The sequence below is a fragment of the Myotis nattereri genome (genome assembly GCF_964212035.1).
Source record: "Myotis nattereri genome assembly, chromosome: 3".
Lineage (NCBI taxonomy): Eukaryota > Metazoa > Chordata > Mammalia > Chiroptera > Vespertilionidae > Myotis > Myotis nattereri.
In genome coordinates this window covers 77,439,012-77,457,811 of record NC_138077.1, presented here as the reverse complement: position 1 = coordinate 77,457,811, position 18,800 = coordinate 77,439,012, and the positions used below count along the sequence as shown (strand labels likewise).

Genomic DNA, 18,800 nt, shown 5'->3' with positions numbered 1-18,800 from the left:
ACTAGAGGCCCAGTGCATGAAATTCATGCATGGGTGGGGCCCTCCACCTGGCTGGCAATCTGGGCCGATGAGGGCCATCTGGCCCAGTCCTGATCAGGGCCGATTGGGGAAGGTGGCTGGGGAGGGGCTGCGGGAGGGGCCACGGGAGGGTTCCAGGGCGTGTCCAGCCCCTAAATAGGCTATGAATCAAATGTCACTGCTCTCCATCCATCCAGTCCCCTCACACCCTCTCTTTTCTTTGCCTCCCTGCCCCCGCAACACACACACTCTTCTGGGGTCTGTAAAATGGGTTCAGGATTTCTACTTCAACCAAGGAGGACACTTCTGCATGGCCCTCCTTCCCCGCCCATCTCTGTCCCCAGTCCTGTGGGGTCTCTCCCTCCCTCCCCTCCATCTAACTTGGTGGGCCCTGCTCTGTCCCCTCCTCCTGTGACCTTCTGTCTGCAGCCTTCCCCTTTCTCCTCCAGGGGTTGAGCTCCCCAAAGGCTGTGTGGATGGGGCTGTGCAGGGTGAGCCCCGGAGGGGCTTCAGAGGAGAGCTGGGGTGACGGGTCATGGGGAGAAGGAGGGAGGGATGTGGAGCCTGTCCCATGGGAGAGGCACCAGGCTTCTCGGCTGCCCCCACCCAGCAGCTTTTCTAGGCCCCTGCGCAGCTGTCACCCTCACCCCTCGCTGCCTCCTGCTTCCTTTCAAGTTTTGGACTTGGTTTCTCTGACTCAGCCCCACCCCCCTCTCTGCTGTGTTCCGGGAGCCCGAGGCCTGACCCTTGGCCTCAGGCAGGCACACCTGGCCCGTCCCTCCCTCTTCCCCTCCCCCCACTCCCAATGGTGCTACCCACTGCCCTGGAGTAGTTAGTGAAACTTAACAAATAAAAAGAAGCAGCTCTGAAGATTATAAATTGCACACTGAGAATGCCACAGACTGCAGAGGGCTGCACAGCGTGCCACCTGGTCCTCCTGGTTCCCGTCCCCGCCCACCTCTGCCCGGGCTCGGGCCAAACCCTGGGAGCTTCCTGATGGCTCTCACCTCACACCTCACTTTCCAGTCCAGCCCACCAGCACCCACAACAAGCTAACCTATCAGTTGGAGCATCTGCCCCCTGGTGGTCAGTGTGCATCATGGCAACTGGCCGAGAGGTCGAACTCCCATCGGAACTCCAGTCGAGGGGACAATTTGCATATTAGGCTTTTATTATATAGGAAAATGCTTGATGTGATCTTAAATTTACTGAGACTTGTTTTGTATCCAAACATGTGATCTATCCTAGAAAATGTTCTATGTGCAATTGAGAAGAATGAGTTATATACATTTTTCAAGTGTTGCCACAGTTCACTATATAATTTTTAAAAATCACATTTGTTAATAACACATCATCACTAACCTTGTCAAAAATGTCTTTAAATAGTTGGAACCTAACAAGCTTAGGGTGTCAGTCTTAAGATCCCCAAATTCTAATTTTCATTTGAAGGCTTGAATTTTATCATTAGCAACAAACACTGTCAGTTGTCCCTAGGTATGACAGGCTTACTTTGGTCATTAACAAAAATAAATAAATCTGACAAATATCCAAGTCTGAATAACCACATTTTGCCAGGGAAGTAAAGTTGGTGTTTCATGGAAAACAGTGACTAGTTTAGCTCACAACTCAAAACATTATTTGATTAGAACAAATGTCAACCATACAGACCAAGTACTTTTCCAGACACTGATCAGAGAATAAAATAAGCATATTTCACCCTTGCTGGTTTGGCTCAGTGGATAGAGCATCGGCCCATGGTTCAATTCTGGTCAGGGGCACGTACCTTGGTTTCAGGCTCAATCCTTGGCCCTGGTTGGGGTGTGTGTGGGAGGCAACCAATAGATGTGTCTGTCTCACATGGATGTTTCTCTCTCTCTGTCTCTCCTCCTCCCACTCTCTCTAAAATATGTATATTTCAAGGGTCAAAATTTAATTAAATTAATGATCATTACTGTTTCATTGAGTACTACTTTCTTAAGTAAAACTGACCTTTATTCCCACTCTTTTTTTTCTTCTTTTCCTGCAAGCGGGTGGTGGTGAGAAATACAATGGTTACAAGTTTATTTTATTGCCACTGCCTTGATTTGTTGTTAAGGCACCAGTGGTTTTACCTATTGCTTTTGTACCATTAGTGCAAATTAACACAATTGTTCCTGGATAAAGGGTGATATTTTTTAAAAATTATTGTACACTTTGAATATTTCATCACCTCTTATGTTTGTTGTCAGGCATTCATATAAAAGAGCTTCATTGATTAGCTGGTGCTGATACTTGATAAAGACAGCCAAAATAGCAAGTCTTGACAGTCTGCAGATCTGTCCATTTCTAAGGTAAAAATGCAATTTTGCAGACAAGATAAGTGTTCATGTTTTCAGTTAAATATTCAATTGGATGACTTACCATATCATTGGGAAGTGGCAGTGCTAGGATTTCTTTAGCTGACTTTTTATCTAGAAGGCATTCTGCAAAATAAAATCTATCAGGCTTTATTGGTCACTTATGTGCAATGTTCATGTCTTCAGCCAATGCAGTACAATAACTTACTTTGCAAGATACTGAAAAGCTGCACAAAACAGTTTTTGGTTTTTCAAAAGTTCATTACATCTACATTGAAAAATTCAGTACATTTTACTTAACTGGCACCAAAATACAATTAATTCAACAATGTTCCATTGTATAAGATGCAGTAAAGTAAATGATTAATGTCTATAAAGCCAAACGAATGCTGGCAGCATCATATTTTTATTCCTTACTTATAGTTTCTTCTAGTTACTTTAGTATAGATTTATCCCTTCCATGACTCAGGGAACTCTGACATGTCACTTTCATCCATTTCTGTATTGTTAGATGCAGATAGTGCATCTGAACCTTGAGGAAAATGAGTCTTCTGATCTCCCTTTAAAAAAAACAACCAACCAACCAACTTATGATTTTTTTACTTCTGTAAGTTTCCACTTATTTATATGTTTTATTTTTTTCCATTACAGTTTACACTCAATATTATTTTGTATTAGTTTCAAGTGTACAGCAAGATGGTTAGATAATCATATACTTTACAAAGTGGTCTCCCCGCTGTTACCCCTGTTATTTCAAGTACCCACCTGTGCCCATACACAGTCATTATAATATTACTATGTTCCCTGTGCTGTGTTCTACATATCCATTGCTATTTTGTGACTACCAAATAACCTCTCTTTTTAAAGCAAATGAGGTCAGGCTCCAGGGTCAGACAGATGAAAATTTAATCTCTTCTCCATCTATGATGAACAGTGTGACCTTGGGCAAATTTTCAAGGCCTCCGTTTTTTATTATAATTTCTGTGGTCAGGAATCTGGGAGTGGTTTGGGGGGTTCTAGTTCAAGGTTGCTCATGAGACTATAGTCAAGATGTTGGTCAGTGCTGCAGTCATCTAAAGGCCTAATGGAGCTACTCTCAACATAGTTCCCTCACATGGTTGGCCGGTTGGTCCTGGTTGTCATTCTCAGTGGACTTTTCCAGCGTCCTCATAACATGGTGGCTGTCTTCCATGGAGTGAGTACTCAACCATATTTGATTAGAACATTGGCAGTGTCATATCATTCAACCAAATAGAATGTATATTTAAACATTTAAATGAAGCAGAGTATTTTTTATTTTCCTTTTGAAGTGATATTAACAGTAATTCTTGACTGTTTCTGGGAAGGCTTATGGCCGTTGGGGATGTGGTCTTCTCAAACAGTATGACTGCTTTAGCATTTCATAGAAAACTGTTTTGAGACATCACTCTTTACCAATCATATTTATCTATATAAAGTTCTCCAGAGGCCCTTATTTTGAGGTTTGAATTTTTCTATACCAAGTGAAGCAGAAAATAATTTTAGGGGAGAATTTATTTTGAAAAGAACAATTGCCATGGATTTTGTCCATGAATTTATTTGAATGACCATTAAGGCTTTTATTATATACTAGAGGCCCAGTGCACAAAATTTGTGCATGGGGGGGGGGGTGGTATCTCTCAGCCTGACCTGCACCTTCTCTAATCTGGGACTCCTCGGGGGACATCCCTTTCACAATCCAAGACTGCTGGCTCCTAACCGCTCCCCTGCTGGCCTGATTGCCCCCAAATGCCCTCCCATGCCAACCTGATCACCCCCAACTGCCCTCCCCTGCTGGCCTGGTCGCCCACAACTGCCCTCCCCTGCCATAACCTGCCTCCTCCGCTGGGCCCTGCCTCCACTGTGCATGTGGACATCTTATGATGGCCATCTTGTGAGAGTCATCTTGTGACAATGTAAGGGCGTGATGCATGATGACCACCTAGGCTATTATTAGTATAGATAAAAATAATGGATGTTGCCAGGTTTATTAGGGGAGACCTCCCCAATAAGTCAATAGAGTCATAGGCAGGTTATACACAGAGAGGGGGAGCTTACACAATAGAAACTTCCAGAGCAAGAGTTGGGCTGTTAAGTCCCTGTCTCTGGCGGTGGCCGCAGGTGGAGAGGTGAGTGTTGTCTCAAGCCAGGTGGCTAGTGGCAGCACAGTCTGGTGGAGTGAAAGTCGGGCAGGGCTCCGAGTGTGACCCATGGCAGAGCCAAGCTCCCGCTTTGGGTGGTAGGAGCTCTGAGTTCTTATAGCCCACAGGGACAGAGGTCCCACTCACATGGATGTCCAGATGGCGTCCTTATCCAAGTGACCAGATTTGTGGTTTGGGGCATTCCCATTACACCCCATTACCTGTCTTGACATAGTACTTGACATAGCTGACAGTGACTGCGTATTGGATTGTCAAAAGTGTCTAAAAAGGCCACTCTGTTCTTGCTCTAAACAGGGGAGGCAATAAAATCCAAATAGGTTGTATTGCAAAGACCCAACATATTCTTTGGAACATCTTTTAAGTGATTTTGAGGAATTGCAATTACAGGAACTTTTTACTTTCTGCAAATACATCAAGAGAGTTGTTTCCTTTTTATTTATTTACTAGAGGCCCGGTGCATGAAATTTGTGCACGGGAGGGAGTCCCCTCAGCCCAGCCTGCACCCTCTCCAATCTGGGATCCCTCAGGGTGTCCAACTGCCTCACAATCCTGGACCGCTGCCTCCTAACTGCTCACCTACCTGCCTGCCTGATCACCCCTAACTGCCTCCCCCCCCCCCCCCCCCCGCTGGCCTGATCATCCCTCACTGCCTCTGCATGCCAGCCTGATCGCCCCTAACTGCCCCCCCTGCTGGCCTGGTCACCCCTAACTGCCCCACCTGCCAGCCTGATTGCTCCCAACTGCCCCCCTCTGCTGGCCTGGTTGCCCCTAACTGCCCCCCCCCACTGGCCTGGTCACCCCCAACTGTCCCCCCCACAGGCCTAGTTGCCCCTCACTGCCCCCTCTGCCAGCCTAATTGCCCCCAACAGCCTCCCCTGCTGGCCTGGTCACCCCCAACTGCACTGCCCCCCACCAGCCTGGTTACCCCTAACTGCCCCCGCCCCGCCAGCCTGGTCATCTCTTACTTCCCCCCTGCTGGCCTGGTCGCCCCCAACTGCCCCCCCCACCGGCCTAGTCACCCCTCACTGCTACCGCCAACTGTCCCCCCCCACTGGCCTAGTTGCCCTTCACTGCCCCCCCTGACAGCCTAATCGCCCCCAACTGCCCCCCTGCCAACCTTGTCACCCCAAACTCCCCCCTCCCCCCAGTCTGGTTGCTCCTCACAGCCCCTCCGCCAGCCTGGTCACCCCACACGGCCTGCTTGTTCAGTTGTTTGGTCATCCCTCACTAACCCCCCTGATGGCATGGTTGTAGGCAGCCATCTTGTGAGGGTGTGGCGGTCAATTTGCATATTTCCTCTTTATTATATAAGATTCTTTTAAAGTTACCTAAATCCAAAAATTGGGAAGGAGAGACAGCAAGAAGTTTTGGGAATAATACAACACTTGTGAGAAAGAAGGAAATATTTACTTTGGAACCCCCACCAGGGTCTTATACCACAATTAATTCCTAGTACCAACTCAAGTTCACTGTCTCCCTCCCTCTGTCCCTTCTTTCCTCCTGGAACCCCAACATTCTGCTTTTGCTAATTTCCCTGCAATTTGAAGCTGGCATCCTTGTTCATCTGTCATCCAGCCCCAAACCAGAGCCTGACGGGACCTTTCATGGCTCCTCACCTCCAACTGAGCCAGACCTCTGGATTCTGCCCTAGCAATGCTACCCAGCCCTGCTTTCGTTCCATTTACTTTCCCCTCTCCCACTGCCTCTGCCCCAGGGTCTGGTCAGTTCCCTCCTGGGCTATTGCAGCGGCCGCCCAGGGCCTCTGGGTACCTCAGTGTCACCCTCTCTAAGCTGCTTCCAGATTAGTTTTGTCTGCCAGAGAGTCTTTCATGTTCACTCAGTGCTCACTAAATAAAGACCCGGTGGAGATGCTCCGCCTGCCACTGCAGTGCTCCACCCAAAGGCACCAAAGTACCTTTTACATTTAATGTCATCATCTCCCGACGCCTCCTCTCAGCTCTTTGCTCCTGCTGTACGTGCTGTGGGCTGAAATCCCACACATCCTCCAGTGCCTGTCTCAGCTGCCACCTCCTTCACACAGGTTTTCCCCGTGACCTCTTTTCCTCCACCGGGCCTGTTTCTCTCCTCAGGACACTCACTGGACTTTGTATCCCTCGTGATATTTAATCATCGTCGGTTTCTTTTAATATAGCATGAGTGTGCTTACCTTATCGTTCCCACAAGTTTATAATGTACTTGAAAGGACAGACATTATAATCATTCATCATTTTCTCTTGCCAACTCCTAGCCATGGGCTCAACAAGTCATATGACTTCAAAATATTGACTTCAACAATTTGTGTAAATCCATTTAAAAAGTCTTTAAGACAGGCAGGAGCAAAATTACCGTGTTTATCAGACACAGTGTGAAGTAATGCAGAATAAAGAAATTACATATATAAATACACTTACCTTTTGCCAAGATGACTTTGTTCCAGGATACAAGACTGTAGGGCACTGCTTTTTTAAAATTTCCGGACTGTATACACACACACACACTCCCCCCCCCCCACTTCCCTCCCCCCACCAAAAAGTTTAGCTGTTGCCCAGATTATAACTTATTTTGTTTTATTTTTCCGTGCCCTGGACCGGATTTGAACCCGGGATCCCTTCAGTCCTCAGGGCCCTCGCTCTGGCCAGGGCCAGGTTATAATTTTAAAACCGAAAACCGGCTTCAAATTATGTTCAGTTTGGGACCCCGTGAAAAGGAATATTGGCAAACGTTTATTGAATTACGGTAAGAGGATGGAAGCTGCTTTGAGGCGCCGGAGGAGAGGCGTCTGTAAGAACCTTCCAGAGATGCCTTCCATGGGGCTGGCCAGGAGCTCAGGCGGAGGCGTGCGGGCGCGCACCGGCCGGGCTCCCAGCACCCGGGAACCTGGCCGACCGGTTCCCGACCGCCTCCCGCCTCCCCGCCTCCCCCTGCCACCCGAGGCCCAGCCGCACGCCCCCTCGCGGGCGCTTGGGGCGGGGGATCGGGGTCCCGGAGGCGGAAGGCCGCTCTCGATTGGGGTTTCCAGGTGAAGGGCCAGAAAGCAACCGGTCGGTCTAGGGCGGGGCGAGGGCGGAGGGCACATTGCCTCATCCTGTACATTTTACTGGAAACGGAGCGCATCCGGAGGAGGGGCCGGGAGGAGGGGCCGGGAGGAGGCCCCGACGCCGCCAATGGCCGGGCAGGGCGCGCGGAGGCCGGCGCGGCGGCAGCCCCTCCGCCCCGCCCCGGTCCCGCGGGCCGGTTATAAAGGTGGGTCCCCGGGGCTGCGCCCGTGCCCGCCCGCCTGTCCTCCCGCCGACCAGTCCTGAGCCCGTCCCAGCCGCAGCCGCAGCCAGAGCCGCAGCCGCAGCCGCAGCCGGAGGCAGCCGCGCAGCGAGCCGGCGGCGCAGGTGTGCAGGTCCCCGAGCGCCGCGCCCGGGAGCATGATCGTGGACAAGCTGCTGGACGACAGCCGCGGCGGAGAGGGGCTGCTGGACACGGCCGGCGACTGCGGCCTCATGACCAGCCCGCTGAACCTCGCCTACTTCTACAGCGCGTCGCCGCCCGCCGCCGCCCCGGGCGCCTGCGACGCCGGCTGCTCGGCGTCGGGGCCCTCGGCGCCCGGCTCGCCGGGCTCCGACTCCTCCGACCTGTCCTCCGCCTCCGCCGTGTCCTCCTGCGGGGCCGTCGAGTCCCGGCCGAGAGGCAGCGCCCGCGCCGAGCGGCTGCAAGGTACCCGCCGTCCGGGCGGGGGCGGCCCCTGCACCCCCGGCCCCCGCCCCCCCGGCCCCCGCGGCCCCCACGCCGCCGGGAGGGGAGGATCCGGCCGCCCGAGGCGCCTCTGCGCCTTGTTTAGCGGCAGCACGTAATCCCACCAGCCGTCACTTATTAGGCGACTGCTGGATGCCTCACCCAGTGCTGGGCGTTTGACAACTCGAAGCCCTTTGGCGGTCTGTGAAATCCAGGCTCCCGACAGCTGGTTTCATAGCTTAAAACGCTTCTGGGAACAAAACTGACTTCTGGGGCGCGGGCTGGGGTGAGGGGGTACGGACCCGAACCAAAGTAGATTTTCTCTCTCTTTTTTTAAAAAGCAACTTTATTAAGCTAGAATTCACATATTATGGCGAGGTTTTGGATATAATGTAGTTTTTTTTTTCTTGTGACTTTTGTTAGTGAAAGGGTTTGAGGTCCTGACTTGGTTCTTCCTAAGTATTTATGGAAATTTTAAGTAAAAGGACTTTATGTTCAAGAAAGGAAACCGATATTAACAAGATGTAATAAGGTGAAGCTGGACTGAAAACCAACTCAATGTATGTTTAGTTTGTGCGGCTGGCCAGTTAGTTTTCTGTGCTTCCGGTTTTGTTCTGTGTGCTTTAGAATGGTTAAGCCACATCTAGCAAAGAAACAATGTTTTCTTTCTTTGGTTGTGATTTGGTTAGTTTCTTTCATTTTTTAAATTTCGAGGGGGGGGAAGGGGGAAAGAAAAAGAAACATCGATTTGTTGTTCCACTTATTTATGCATCATTGGTTGATTCGTGTATGTTCGTTCCCTGGCTAGCTATCAAACCGTAGCCGTGGTGTATTTGGGAGGATAGAAGCTCTAACCAAGTGAGCTGCCTGGCCAGGGCTGGTTGCTTTCTTTTCTTAATGAACGGAGCTGCATAATTTGGGGGAAAACAGGATGCCACAGTGGGTAGACTAAAGAACCTCTAGACAATCTCAAATGTTGGAGAATCTAATCAGCAGGGTTTAAAGAATGTTCTCTTTTAGGTGTTCCTCACTGCCAGCCGCTGCTGTTTCGGTTGTCTTCTTTTAAAAAGTGATTTTCCCTTTTCATTTAAAGAAGTACTTTAATCCACTTGGTTGTATGTAAAAAGTGTGTGTGTGTGTGTGTGTGTGTGTGTGTGTTTAGAACCTTTTCTCCCACATTTGGCTTTCATCTGGTTGAAACTATTTTGCTACTTCCCTGGTTTACGGCATAACCATAGGGGATTTCTCAAACTGCATTTTTCTCCTTGTGACGTTGAGTTATTAACTCCTGTCATTCCAGAGAAATGTTGTGTTAGATTCTGGCAAGCTATTCCTAAACTTAAATGTAAAACTAACTGGTCATTTAATTTGCCCCGTCATTAAGTTGTTTCTTTCCTATATTTATGATATATACATGTATTCACATTATGCATTGTTTCTTGTCCCGTCTTCTTACTTTTTCCCGCTGTCGGTGAGGCGGCTGGATTATTCATTTCCTGACATTTTGCATGTTTACTTTGTGAACTCATCCCAAGAGGCTACGACATAACAGTGGCCAGGAGTGGAATGCTGTGCTCACAGCCTACATTTGAAAGTGTGTTTTAAAGTTGAAATGTGAAATGAGATTACAGATTTCCTTTTTACTTAGAAGGCCTCTGTGAGCAGTTCCAAAAAGTCAGTGAGGGGAAATCCTGCGTGTGTGTGTGGAAATGTGTTTAATCTGAGTGAATTCAAGCAGATTTCTTGGCATAGTTGACTGAACTGAGCGAAATAATAAGAAACACATCTAAGACATTGTTCATTGTTAGGCTTTGGTACATTGAGATCTTTGGAGGAAGTTTGTTTTGTGCTTTCTTAGGTTAGGGGATTAATAGACTTTTACATTTTTATGTGGGCACCAAGCCTTTGGTTTGAAAAGCTAAAAAGTCATCATTTATCCTTTGATCCCCCAAGGTTTTTCAAAAGTGAAGAATAATGATAGATCTATGAGAGTTAGCGTGGCAAATCTGTGATACTGTCTCATGGGTTGAAAGGGGCGAGAGACAGAGAGGTTTAATTTGGGTTGTCTCTTGGCTCTGAAGATTCCTGAAACCACAGTTGGATGAGGTTTAACTCTTTAGGGAGCCTGATGGGGCAAAGCATTCAGGCAGCATCAAACCTTAAGTAGGACTGGGGAGTGACATGTAGGCCGTTGACCAGAGCAAGTTGGCAAGGCTTTGCATTCTGGTGATTGGGGACTTTATATGTTAGACAGCTATGCTTTTGAGGTTACTCAGATTTGTGTCTGTGCAGAGACTTAATTGGCATATGTTTTTTTTTTTTCTTTTGAACAGCTGAGCCCCATATGGGGGTTGGAAGGCAGCAGAGAGGACCCTTTCAAGGTGTTCGTGTGAAGAACTCGGTGAAGGAGCTTTTGCTGCACATCCGAAGTCATAAACAGAAGGCTTCTGGCCAAGCCACAGATGATTTTAAGGTGGCACCTATTTTTTTTGTTTTGGGTCAGAGGTCAGGAAGATTAGTCTGTCGGGGTTATTTTTTTTTGCTGACCTAAGTCCCGTAAGTCTTTTGTAGACCACCACGTCCGTAGGACGGGAGGGATATGTGTCTTGCTGTCTGCCGTATTCCTATTGCTTAGCCCAGGGCTAGGCACTTGGTAGGTGGACAAGAGAAATTTAATGAATGAAATTGGGGGCAAAGAAGTAAATGGGGTTCAACTGAAATGGAACATCTTGATTAGAAAGGGAAAACTCAAATGGTCTTATTAATTTTATCTTGACATAGTTGAACTGAGGTGAACAGGCAAATGGGGGAAAGTTGAAAGATAGAATGAAAATTAAGGTAGAAAATAAATATTGATAGTGCAGCTGCATCAAAGGTTTATGGTGAGCTGTAAAGTGTGGGAGAGATAAGTATGTTTATTGATGTCTATTAAGCAGAAATCCATTTAATATTATACTAAATTGGAAACTTGCTTTTTCCTTATAGACACAAGGTGTGAACAGAGAGCAATTTACAGGTAAGAATTACTTCTATTCAAGATATTATGGGGCCTTTAGAATAAAATAATGTGGTGTGTTTATGGGTAAAATTTTCAAAATAAAATGATCACAGATTCCACATTCCTTTTTTGGGTATAGAGTTGACAAACACTGTGTCATATAGTGGGAAAAGGAAAGGACCCGATTCGTTGTCTGATGGACCAGCTTGTAAAAGGCCAGCTTTGCTGCATACCCAGTTTTTGGTAAGCGTCTCACTATTTTCCTCTGAATACCTTTCAGAAATTAAATTATATTCCATAGAGCGAAATTATTCCTGGAATAATTTTGGAAGGGAGTGTGCAATTTACTTTTTCTTTCTTTCCAGACACCACCTCAAACACCAACACCCGCAGAGAGCATGGAAGATGCTCACCACAACGAACCCAAACAAGACAGCAGTGCCGATCTGCTTCAGAACATTATCAACATCAAGAATGAATACAGCCCGGTTTCCCTGAATACTGTCCAAGTGAGCTGGGTGAGCCCTGCGGTGGCCGCTCAGGGCTCTCCCCGAGAGCAGTGCCAGGACTTCCATGGCGGGCAGATCTTCAGTCCACCTCAGAAGTACCAGCCTTTGCAAGTCAGCAGCTCCCCACACATGATGGATCAGGCTTCCATGTACCAGTATTCTCCTCAGAACCAGAACATGCCGCCGCAGCAGCCACAGCAGCAGCCACAGCACTATAGTACCCAGAACCCAACTCTGGAATACAGTCCTTATTCCAGAACTTCCCAGTCTCCCAACTATGAGCCAAACTTCTTCAGTAACCAAGAACTACAGTTCTGCCCAAACCAAAGTTTTGCATCCCTTTTAACTAGTCATGGGGAATGTGAGAATGTTGCTGTTCCCGTTCAGACTTCCCCCAGTGTTCAGCCACAAAATGACGCCCACCTGCAAAACTTCGGCATGGTGCCGCACAGTGCCTGTGAGGCCATGGCGGGGCACGATGCAGGCTCTGTGCCTGTAAGCACCTCACTGCCGTTCCAGAACATCCTCGGAAATTCAATGAACACCACGCAGTTAGGGAAGTCATTTTTTCAGTGGCAAGTAGAGCAGGAAGAAAGCAAACTGGCAAATATCTCCCAAGATCAGTTTCTTTCAAAGGATGCAGATGGTGACACGTGAGTACCCCTTTGTCTCATGTACCTATTTTGGCAAACCATATTTGCTGCACATAGTGGGCAGAGGATATCTCTAGGGCTTACCAAGTTAGACCTTACCAAATGGTTGGCTAATCAGGATGAAGACTGTAGGTAGAAACTGCTGTTCAATGATAATATTTCAAGAAAGAGTTTTCCTTTTTTTCCCCCTGGCTGAACAAATTACCTTTTCTAAGTTAATAAAAATGTATATGTTTTCTTTGAATAATTGGCTTTGAAAGACTAGCATAGACTGTATTTATAGAGAGAAAATCAGATTATGATTAGTTGGTCATGGTCAACTGTGAGTTGATTTGTAGATTGAATTCTTATCTGTCCTGATACCTTTGGCCTTGGGCAGGCTATGTAAGTTCTCTGTGCCTCAGTTTCTTGACATGTAAAATGATAATACCTCCTTACTAGGGTTTTTATAAATATTAAAAATAATAGGTTTAACGTGGTCTGTATGGTGGTTGGCATTCTTTTTCTTCCTACTCATAGTCTGACTCATCCTGTTGCAGCTCAGCCGACAGGACAGTTTGTGCTCTGTGATGCGTTGAGTGTACCAACATAATAAGAAAGAGACTGAAGGAATGTTGTTTTAAGTGAACTGAGTGAAATCGGAAGTAATTCACCTCTTTCCCTTTCCTTGTCGCCCAGGTTCCTCCATATTGCTGTTGCCCAAGGGCGAAGGGCACTTTCCTACGTCCTTGCGAGAAAGATGAATGCACTTCACGTGCTGGATATAAAAGAGCACAATGGACAGGTGAGCCAAGGGGCAAAAATGTGGCTGCTGTGAAGAGAATGACAGCCAGTCTCATAGTCATCCGCAGGTAGTTTCAGAGCTCGAGACCAACAGAGCTTAGTGAATATGAACTTTGAGATGGTGACTCTTTGCCACCGTCAACCTTGAAGTTATTAACATTAACCTCATAGTTATTTCACCAAAGACTAATTGGGTACAATAAAGCCACACCCTAAGTTTACTTTAGTTTTCTTGTATTACAGTATCTTATTATTTATTAATAGGATTTATTTTTCCTATGTGGGCTTTTCCCTCAGTCTTAGTTTAGGTTCATATTCCTTGTCATGATAGTGTTACATGTTTTAAAAACATTTTTTTTCTTCTGAATGTCCACAGAGTGCCTTTCAGGTGGCGGTGGCTGCCAATCAGCACCTTATTGTGCAGGATCTGGTGAACCTTGGAGCTCAGGTGAACACCACCGACTGCTGGGGGAGAACCCCTCTGCACGTCTGTGCTGAGAAGGGCCACTCCCAGGTGCTTCAGGTAAGAGGCAGTTTGCTAGGCTTCCATTAGCACAGGGCCAAAGAGAGGGCTTGAGTATTAGATGTTGGATGTGGGTTGCAATAATCCATTTTGAGTTCACTTATTCAATACTTAGAATACCCGTATAGCTTGTCTCTTGCTAACAGATATATGTTTTTAAAATTTTCAGGCAATTCAGAAGGGTGCGGTGATGAGCAATCAGTTTGTGGATCTTGAGGCAACTAACTATGATGGTAAGCAAATGACACTTTATTGGGTAAAAAACCATTTATAGAGAGGGGCCCATTTGTTCTAAAGTTATATTAAGTTTCATACCAAGAAGGAAGGGAGGTAATTAATGATAAAATATTCTATAGATGAAATTAGCACTAAGAACCAGTGGAGGAATTATTCGGATTGCCTTACTAGTTCTTGTGGAGCCCATTCGTAGGCTATCCTCAAGGTTTGTAATTATAGAACAACCGAAAGGCTTGATGTCATGCTTGACCGCTGCTTTATTATACTTTTTCTAGGCCTGACTCCTCTGCACTGTGCGGTCATGGCCCATAATGCTGTGGTGCATGAACTCCAGAGAAATGAACAGCCACATTCACCTGAAGTTCAGGAGCTTTTACTGAAGAATAAGAGTCTGGTTGACACCATTAAGTGTCTGATTCAAATGGGGGCAGCGGTGGAGGCTAAGGTAAATTCACAGAAGAGTTTGTATATGGGATGGGGAGGAAGTGGTTACAACAAAAACCTGCTCCCAAATAGAGATTAAAACTTTGTGTATTTTGTAAGGTTGCTTCATCATTGTGGGATCTAGACTTAATCTTCTGTTTTTTAGACTGGAAAATAGTTTTTCTCTGCAAAACTGAGGTTTATTTGCTGAGTATCTCTTAAGTACAATGCACTGAGTTAGGGGTTCGGGGCGAGGGGAAGGCCTGAATGTCAGCGACTCGGTCCTTAGGGACCTTCTAATTGAAGAGGTGAGGAATGTAACTAATTATAAGTCTACGGGGTGGCTGCCAAGTCGGAAACATAGGCGAGTGCATAATAAATCATTTATTGTATTATATTACAGTACATTGTAAAACAGTATCATCTATGTTTCTACATTTTATGCCCCCCCTGTATGTAAAGGTAGACTGTGATAAGAGTCACCTAGGCAAATTAATAGGAATTTAACAGGAATGAGAGATTTCATCTCGTTTGGGGTTAAGGAAGGCTTGAGTCAGAATTTGGGAGGCTGGGTGAAAAGCATGATTGGGCATGCTGTCTGGATGGTCACGTCTTTCCCCTCTTGCTTTTAACAAGGATCGTAAAAGCGGCCGCACAGCCCTGCATTTGGCAGCTGAGGAAGCAAATCTGGAACTCATTCGCCTCTTTTTGGAGCTGCCCAGTTGCCTGTCTTTCGTGAATGCAAAGGTACCTTTCGAAAGCTTCAGTAACTTCACAAGAGTTGGAGTGACTTTTTTTACACCTTTTTCAAGCTTTTGAGCTGTTCTCATGAAAGTCCCCCTTCCTGATGGGCATCATGTTTGTCTCTTTGTCTCAGGCTTACAATGGAAACACTGCCCTCCACGTTGCTGCCAGCCTGCAGTATCGGGTGACGCAGTTGGACGCAGTCCGCCTGTTGATGAGGAAGGGAGCAGACCCAAGTACTCGGAACTTGGAGAACGAGCAGCCAGTGCATTTGGTTCCCGATGGCCCTGTGGGAGAACAGGTGAGGGTGACAGGAGGGACAGGCAAAGCTTTCAGACACTTGGTCTGAAACATAAAGGGAGGTGAGATTGTTCAGGGTGGAGGTGCTCTTCAGGCAGGTTCTATCAGTGTGTGTGTCTGTCGGTGTTACATGAGTCAGTACTGTAGGAGTGTCCAGGAGAGTCCCAGGCACGTAGTCAGTGCTCAGTAAGCATCAGCTGTTACAATTATTTCTAGTAACTGATTTTAAATAAGAAATAGGAAGGTTTTTTTTTTAAATGCAATTTAGAACCTAGAACTATTTTATACTCTAAACAAAATTATGCTTTACTCATCATATGCTTTTATATATTATATTCAGAGATTGAATAGTTTCACATGACTGAACTTTTCTTGATAACAAGAACTGAATCTTTTAAGACCTTGAGATATTTTTGATGGAAATTTTCCCTGGGGGAAATGAGGGTGATTGTGGCTATAGATAGGTCATTACATATTTTCATAATCATAAAATATATGGAGTGCAATTTAATTGTTTCTTTGATTCACATCCCTCATATGACCATAATGTTATAGGAACCCATATTTGTAGAGCTCTTCATAACTTAAGATGGAGCTCTTTAATTTGTAAAGTTTTCATGTATACACTTAATAGCTATGAAAACTTTACAGTATAAGAATTCAGCTAAGAAAATGAGACTCACAGAAGTTCCACGGATAGGGACCATCATGAAATATTAAATGGCAGTGTCCTAACCCCAGTGTTTGCTTCTACTTCAGGTTTTTGGTGTGTAGTCATACAGCGATGTTCTCAGCATTTGACTTTTAATGTTCTCAGATTACTCTCCTTTCTGCTTTTGTACTTTTTGGTGTGTGTGAGTTTTTGGGGAGGGTCTTTTCCTTTTCTTCTGTTGTCAGACTGTAGTCATTCAGACTGTGGTCATTGTATCTTCTTCCAGCAGTTGTCAATTGCATTCCCCACCCTAATCTTTTTCTTCTGAATTGTGGCTTTTCATCTGCTGTGGACTGAGAGACAGTTAAGAAAATTTGTCAACCTGGTGTTTAAATCATTAGGCTCTGAATGAGCCTAGAGCAAGGGTGGGCAAACTTTTTGACTCAAGGGCCACAATGGGTTCTTAAACTGGACGGGAGGGCCGGAACAAAAGCATGGATGGAGTGTTTGTGTGAACTAATATAAATTCAAAGTAAACATCATTACATAAAAGCGTACGGTCTTTTTTTTTTTTTTTTTTTAGTTTTATTCATTTCAAATGGGCCGGATCTGGCCCGCAGGCCGTAGTTTGCCCACGGCTGGCCTAGGGGCTTTCCTGTGATCCGAGAAGTTATGTGCAGATACTTTATTCCTGGGTATCAGAACAGCTGTTTTGACTTGAAGTATATTAAGGATTTATGTGTGTATGAGATGGGTTCTGGGTTCTTGTTGAAGCTGACCATAAAAAAGAAAACTTACAAATCCTATTCATTTCCATTCCAGATCCGACGTATCCTGAAGGGAAAGTCCATTCAGCAGAGAGCTCCACCGTATTAGCTCTATTGACTTGGAGCCTGGTCGGCAACACTCACTGTCAGTTAGGCAGTCCTAATGTATCTGTATATAGACCATTTGCCCTGTATTGGCAAATGTAAGTTGTTTCTATGAAACAAATATATTTAGTTCACTATTATATAGTGGATTATATTAAAAGAAAAGAAGAAAAATATTTAATTCCTTTTGGCAGATTTAAATATTTCATACCCAGGTATCTGGGATTTAGACATCTGAATTTAATATGAATGGTAAAATTGATTTCAATTAATAGTAGCTTTTGGTTAGGAAATGACTTTCATTTGTTGCATATGGCATTGCTCATGTAGCTCTTGCCAGTTTAAAAGCAGGTAAATTGTAAACTTTCATTTGGCCTGATGGAATATCTGATAGTTATTGGCGTTGGAAAGTCTCTAGTCATTGGACTAGGTGAAAGGTATCATAGTTACAATTTGATTTTTCAAACTGTATATAATTGTTATTTTCATTTTTTAAAATGTTTGTACATATTTGGTCATGAACATGGCCATATTTGAACTGTGTAAATCAATAAAGTAGAAAAGAATAAGTGAGTTGTCACTATTTTTAAAAATTACACACATTCAAAGGAGTTGTGTGATCACCCAACCACTGTCTGTCTCTGTTGAAGCAGATGGAGAGTTGTTCCCCTAGCGGCTGGCAGAGCTCGGTGTGAATTTTAAATATGCTTTTCCGCATGCATTGAGATGAGACATTATTTGTAGGGAATTGCATGTTCTTAAAGAGAAAACTGTTTTATGTCTCACTTTCTAGAATTTATCATTTTCTTGCTCTGTTGGGAATTTTGTTTTAGCTTTCTAGGATCAACAAAAAGTCAATATTGAAACGTGTCTTATTGGGTTTCCATGTCCAATGATAATGTGCCATGATGTTTTATGTTACCATTGATTGAAAAATCCTTTACTTTTTAGTGATCTTGGTTCTATTAATATTGTTTTGCTTACCTCTGGCATACTCTGAGGAATGTATTTGGATTTGATTGCTCACTAATTCATTGTATACATTTGATTTAGTAAAATACTTTTTTTAAAAATGAGAAGTTTCACAAGTAACTGACTAATCATCTTTGTGGCTTAAATTCTTTAAAAAAAGATAACCTTGAATTAATCACATTGTTTGATTTAGTATGTCTTGTGGACAAAAGTTACAGTTACTGGTATCTGTGAATATGGCTATGATATGAACCAGTCTACTTACACTCATGGAGAACCTCTTGCATGGTTTTAAATAAACTTTAATTCAATAATACTACTGGTCTTAAGGATGTGCATTTTCTTTCCCTAGTCCATTGTTTATATTTCCCTAGGTTGAAAGAGTGCTATTAATTATGAATCTGAATACCTTTAACTTAGCGAATACATTTTAATTTGGATTTTTTTGTTGTTGTTGGGGGAGGGGGGAGAACGTGTTTCCTAAAGGTACATACATAACATCAAAGAAACTGCTGAGTTCATGGAAGTTTATTAGATTCTGAAAATATGGAAGATTAATAGATATTGTTGATCATTTAGACATTTATGTGCTAAAAAATAACAAGTCTTTATGGCTTCATTTTTTCATATTTTATTTTGTGGGCACAGTGAACATAGGAAAAACGATTTGGAGATTACCAGGATCATCCTGAGAGATGTAAATCTGGAAATAGCAGTAAATGGGGTCTTTCCAGTTTGACATGTGAGAACAAACACATAAACATCTCCATCAGCATCAGTGAGTTACTGTATAATTTAGTTCTTGAGAATCTGGTGAATCCTTTCCCTGGAAAAACATACCTATGCTGTATACAGTATCGGAGGCATCACAGCCACT

General features: G+C 44.8%; 1 protein-coding gene across 1 annotated transcript; it reads left to right on the top strand.

The window, feature by feature from the left end:
- The first annotated feature begins 9,729 nt into the window (after positions 1-9,729).
- NFKBIZ (NFKB inhibitor zeta) lies at positions 9,730-18,241 on the top strand. The gene is made up of 11 exons (XM_081088126.1): positions 9,730-10,730; positions 11,243-11,273; positions 11,395-11,498; positions 11,621-12,417; positions 13,096-13,201; positions 13,577-13,723; positions 13,893-13,956; positions 14,236-14,405; positions 15,020-15,130; positions 15,261-15,428; positions 16,902-18,241. The coding sequence occupies exons 1-11, from the start codon at positions 10,602-10,604 to the stop codon at positions 16,953-16,955; spliced, it is 1,881 nt and encodes a 626-aa protein (XP_080944252.1). The 5' UTR covers positions 9,730-10,601; the 3' UTR covers positions 16,956-18,241.
- Positions 18,242-18,800: the final 559 nt, after the last annotated feature.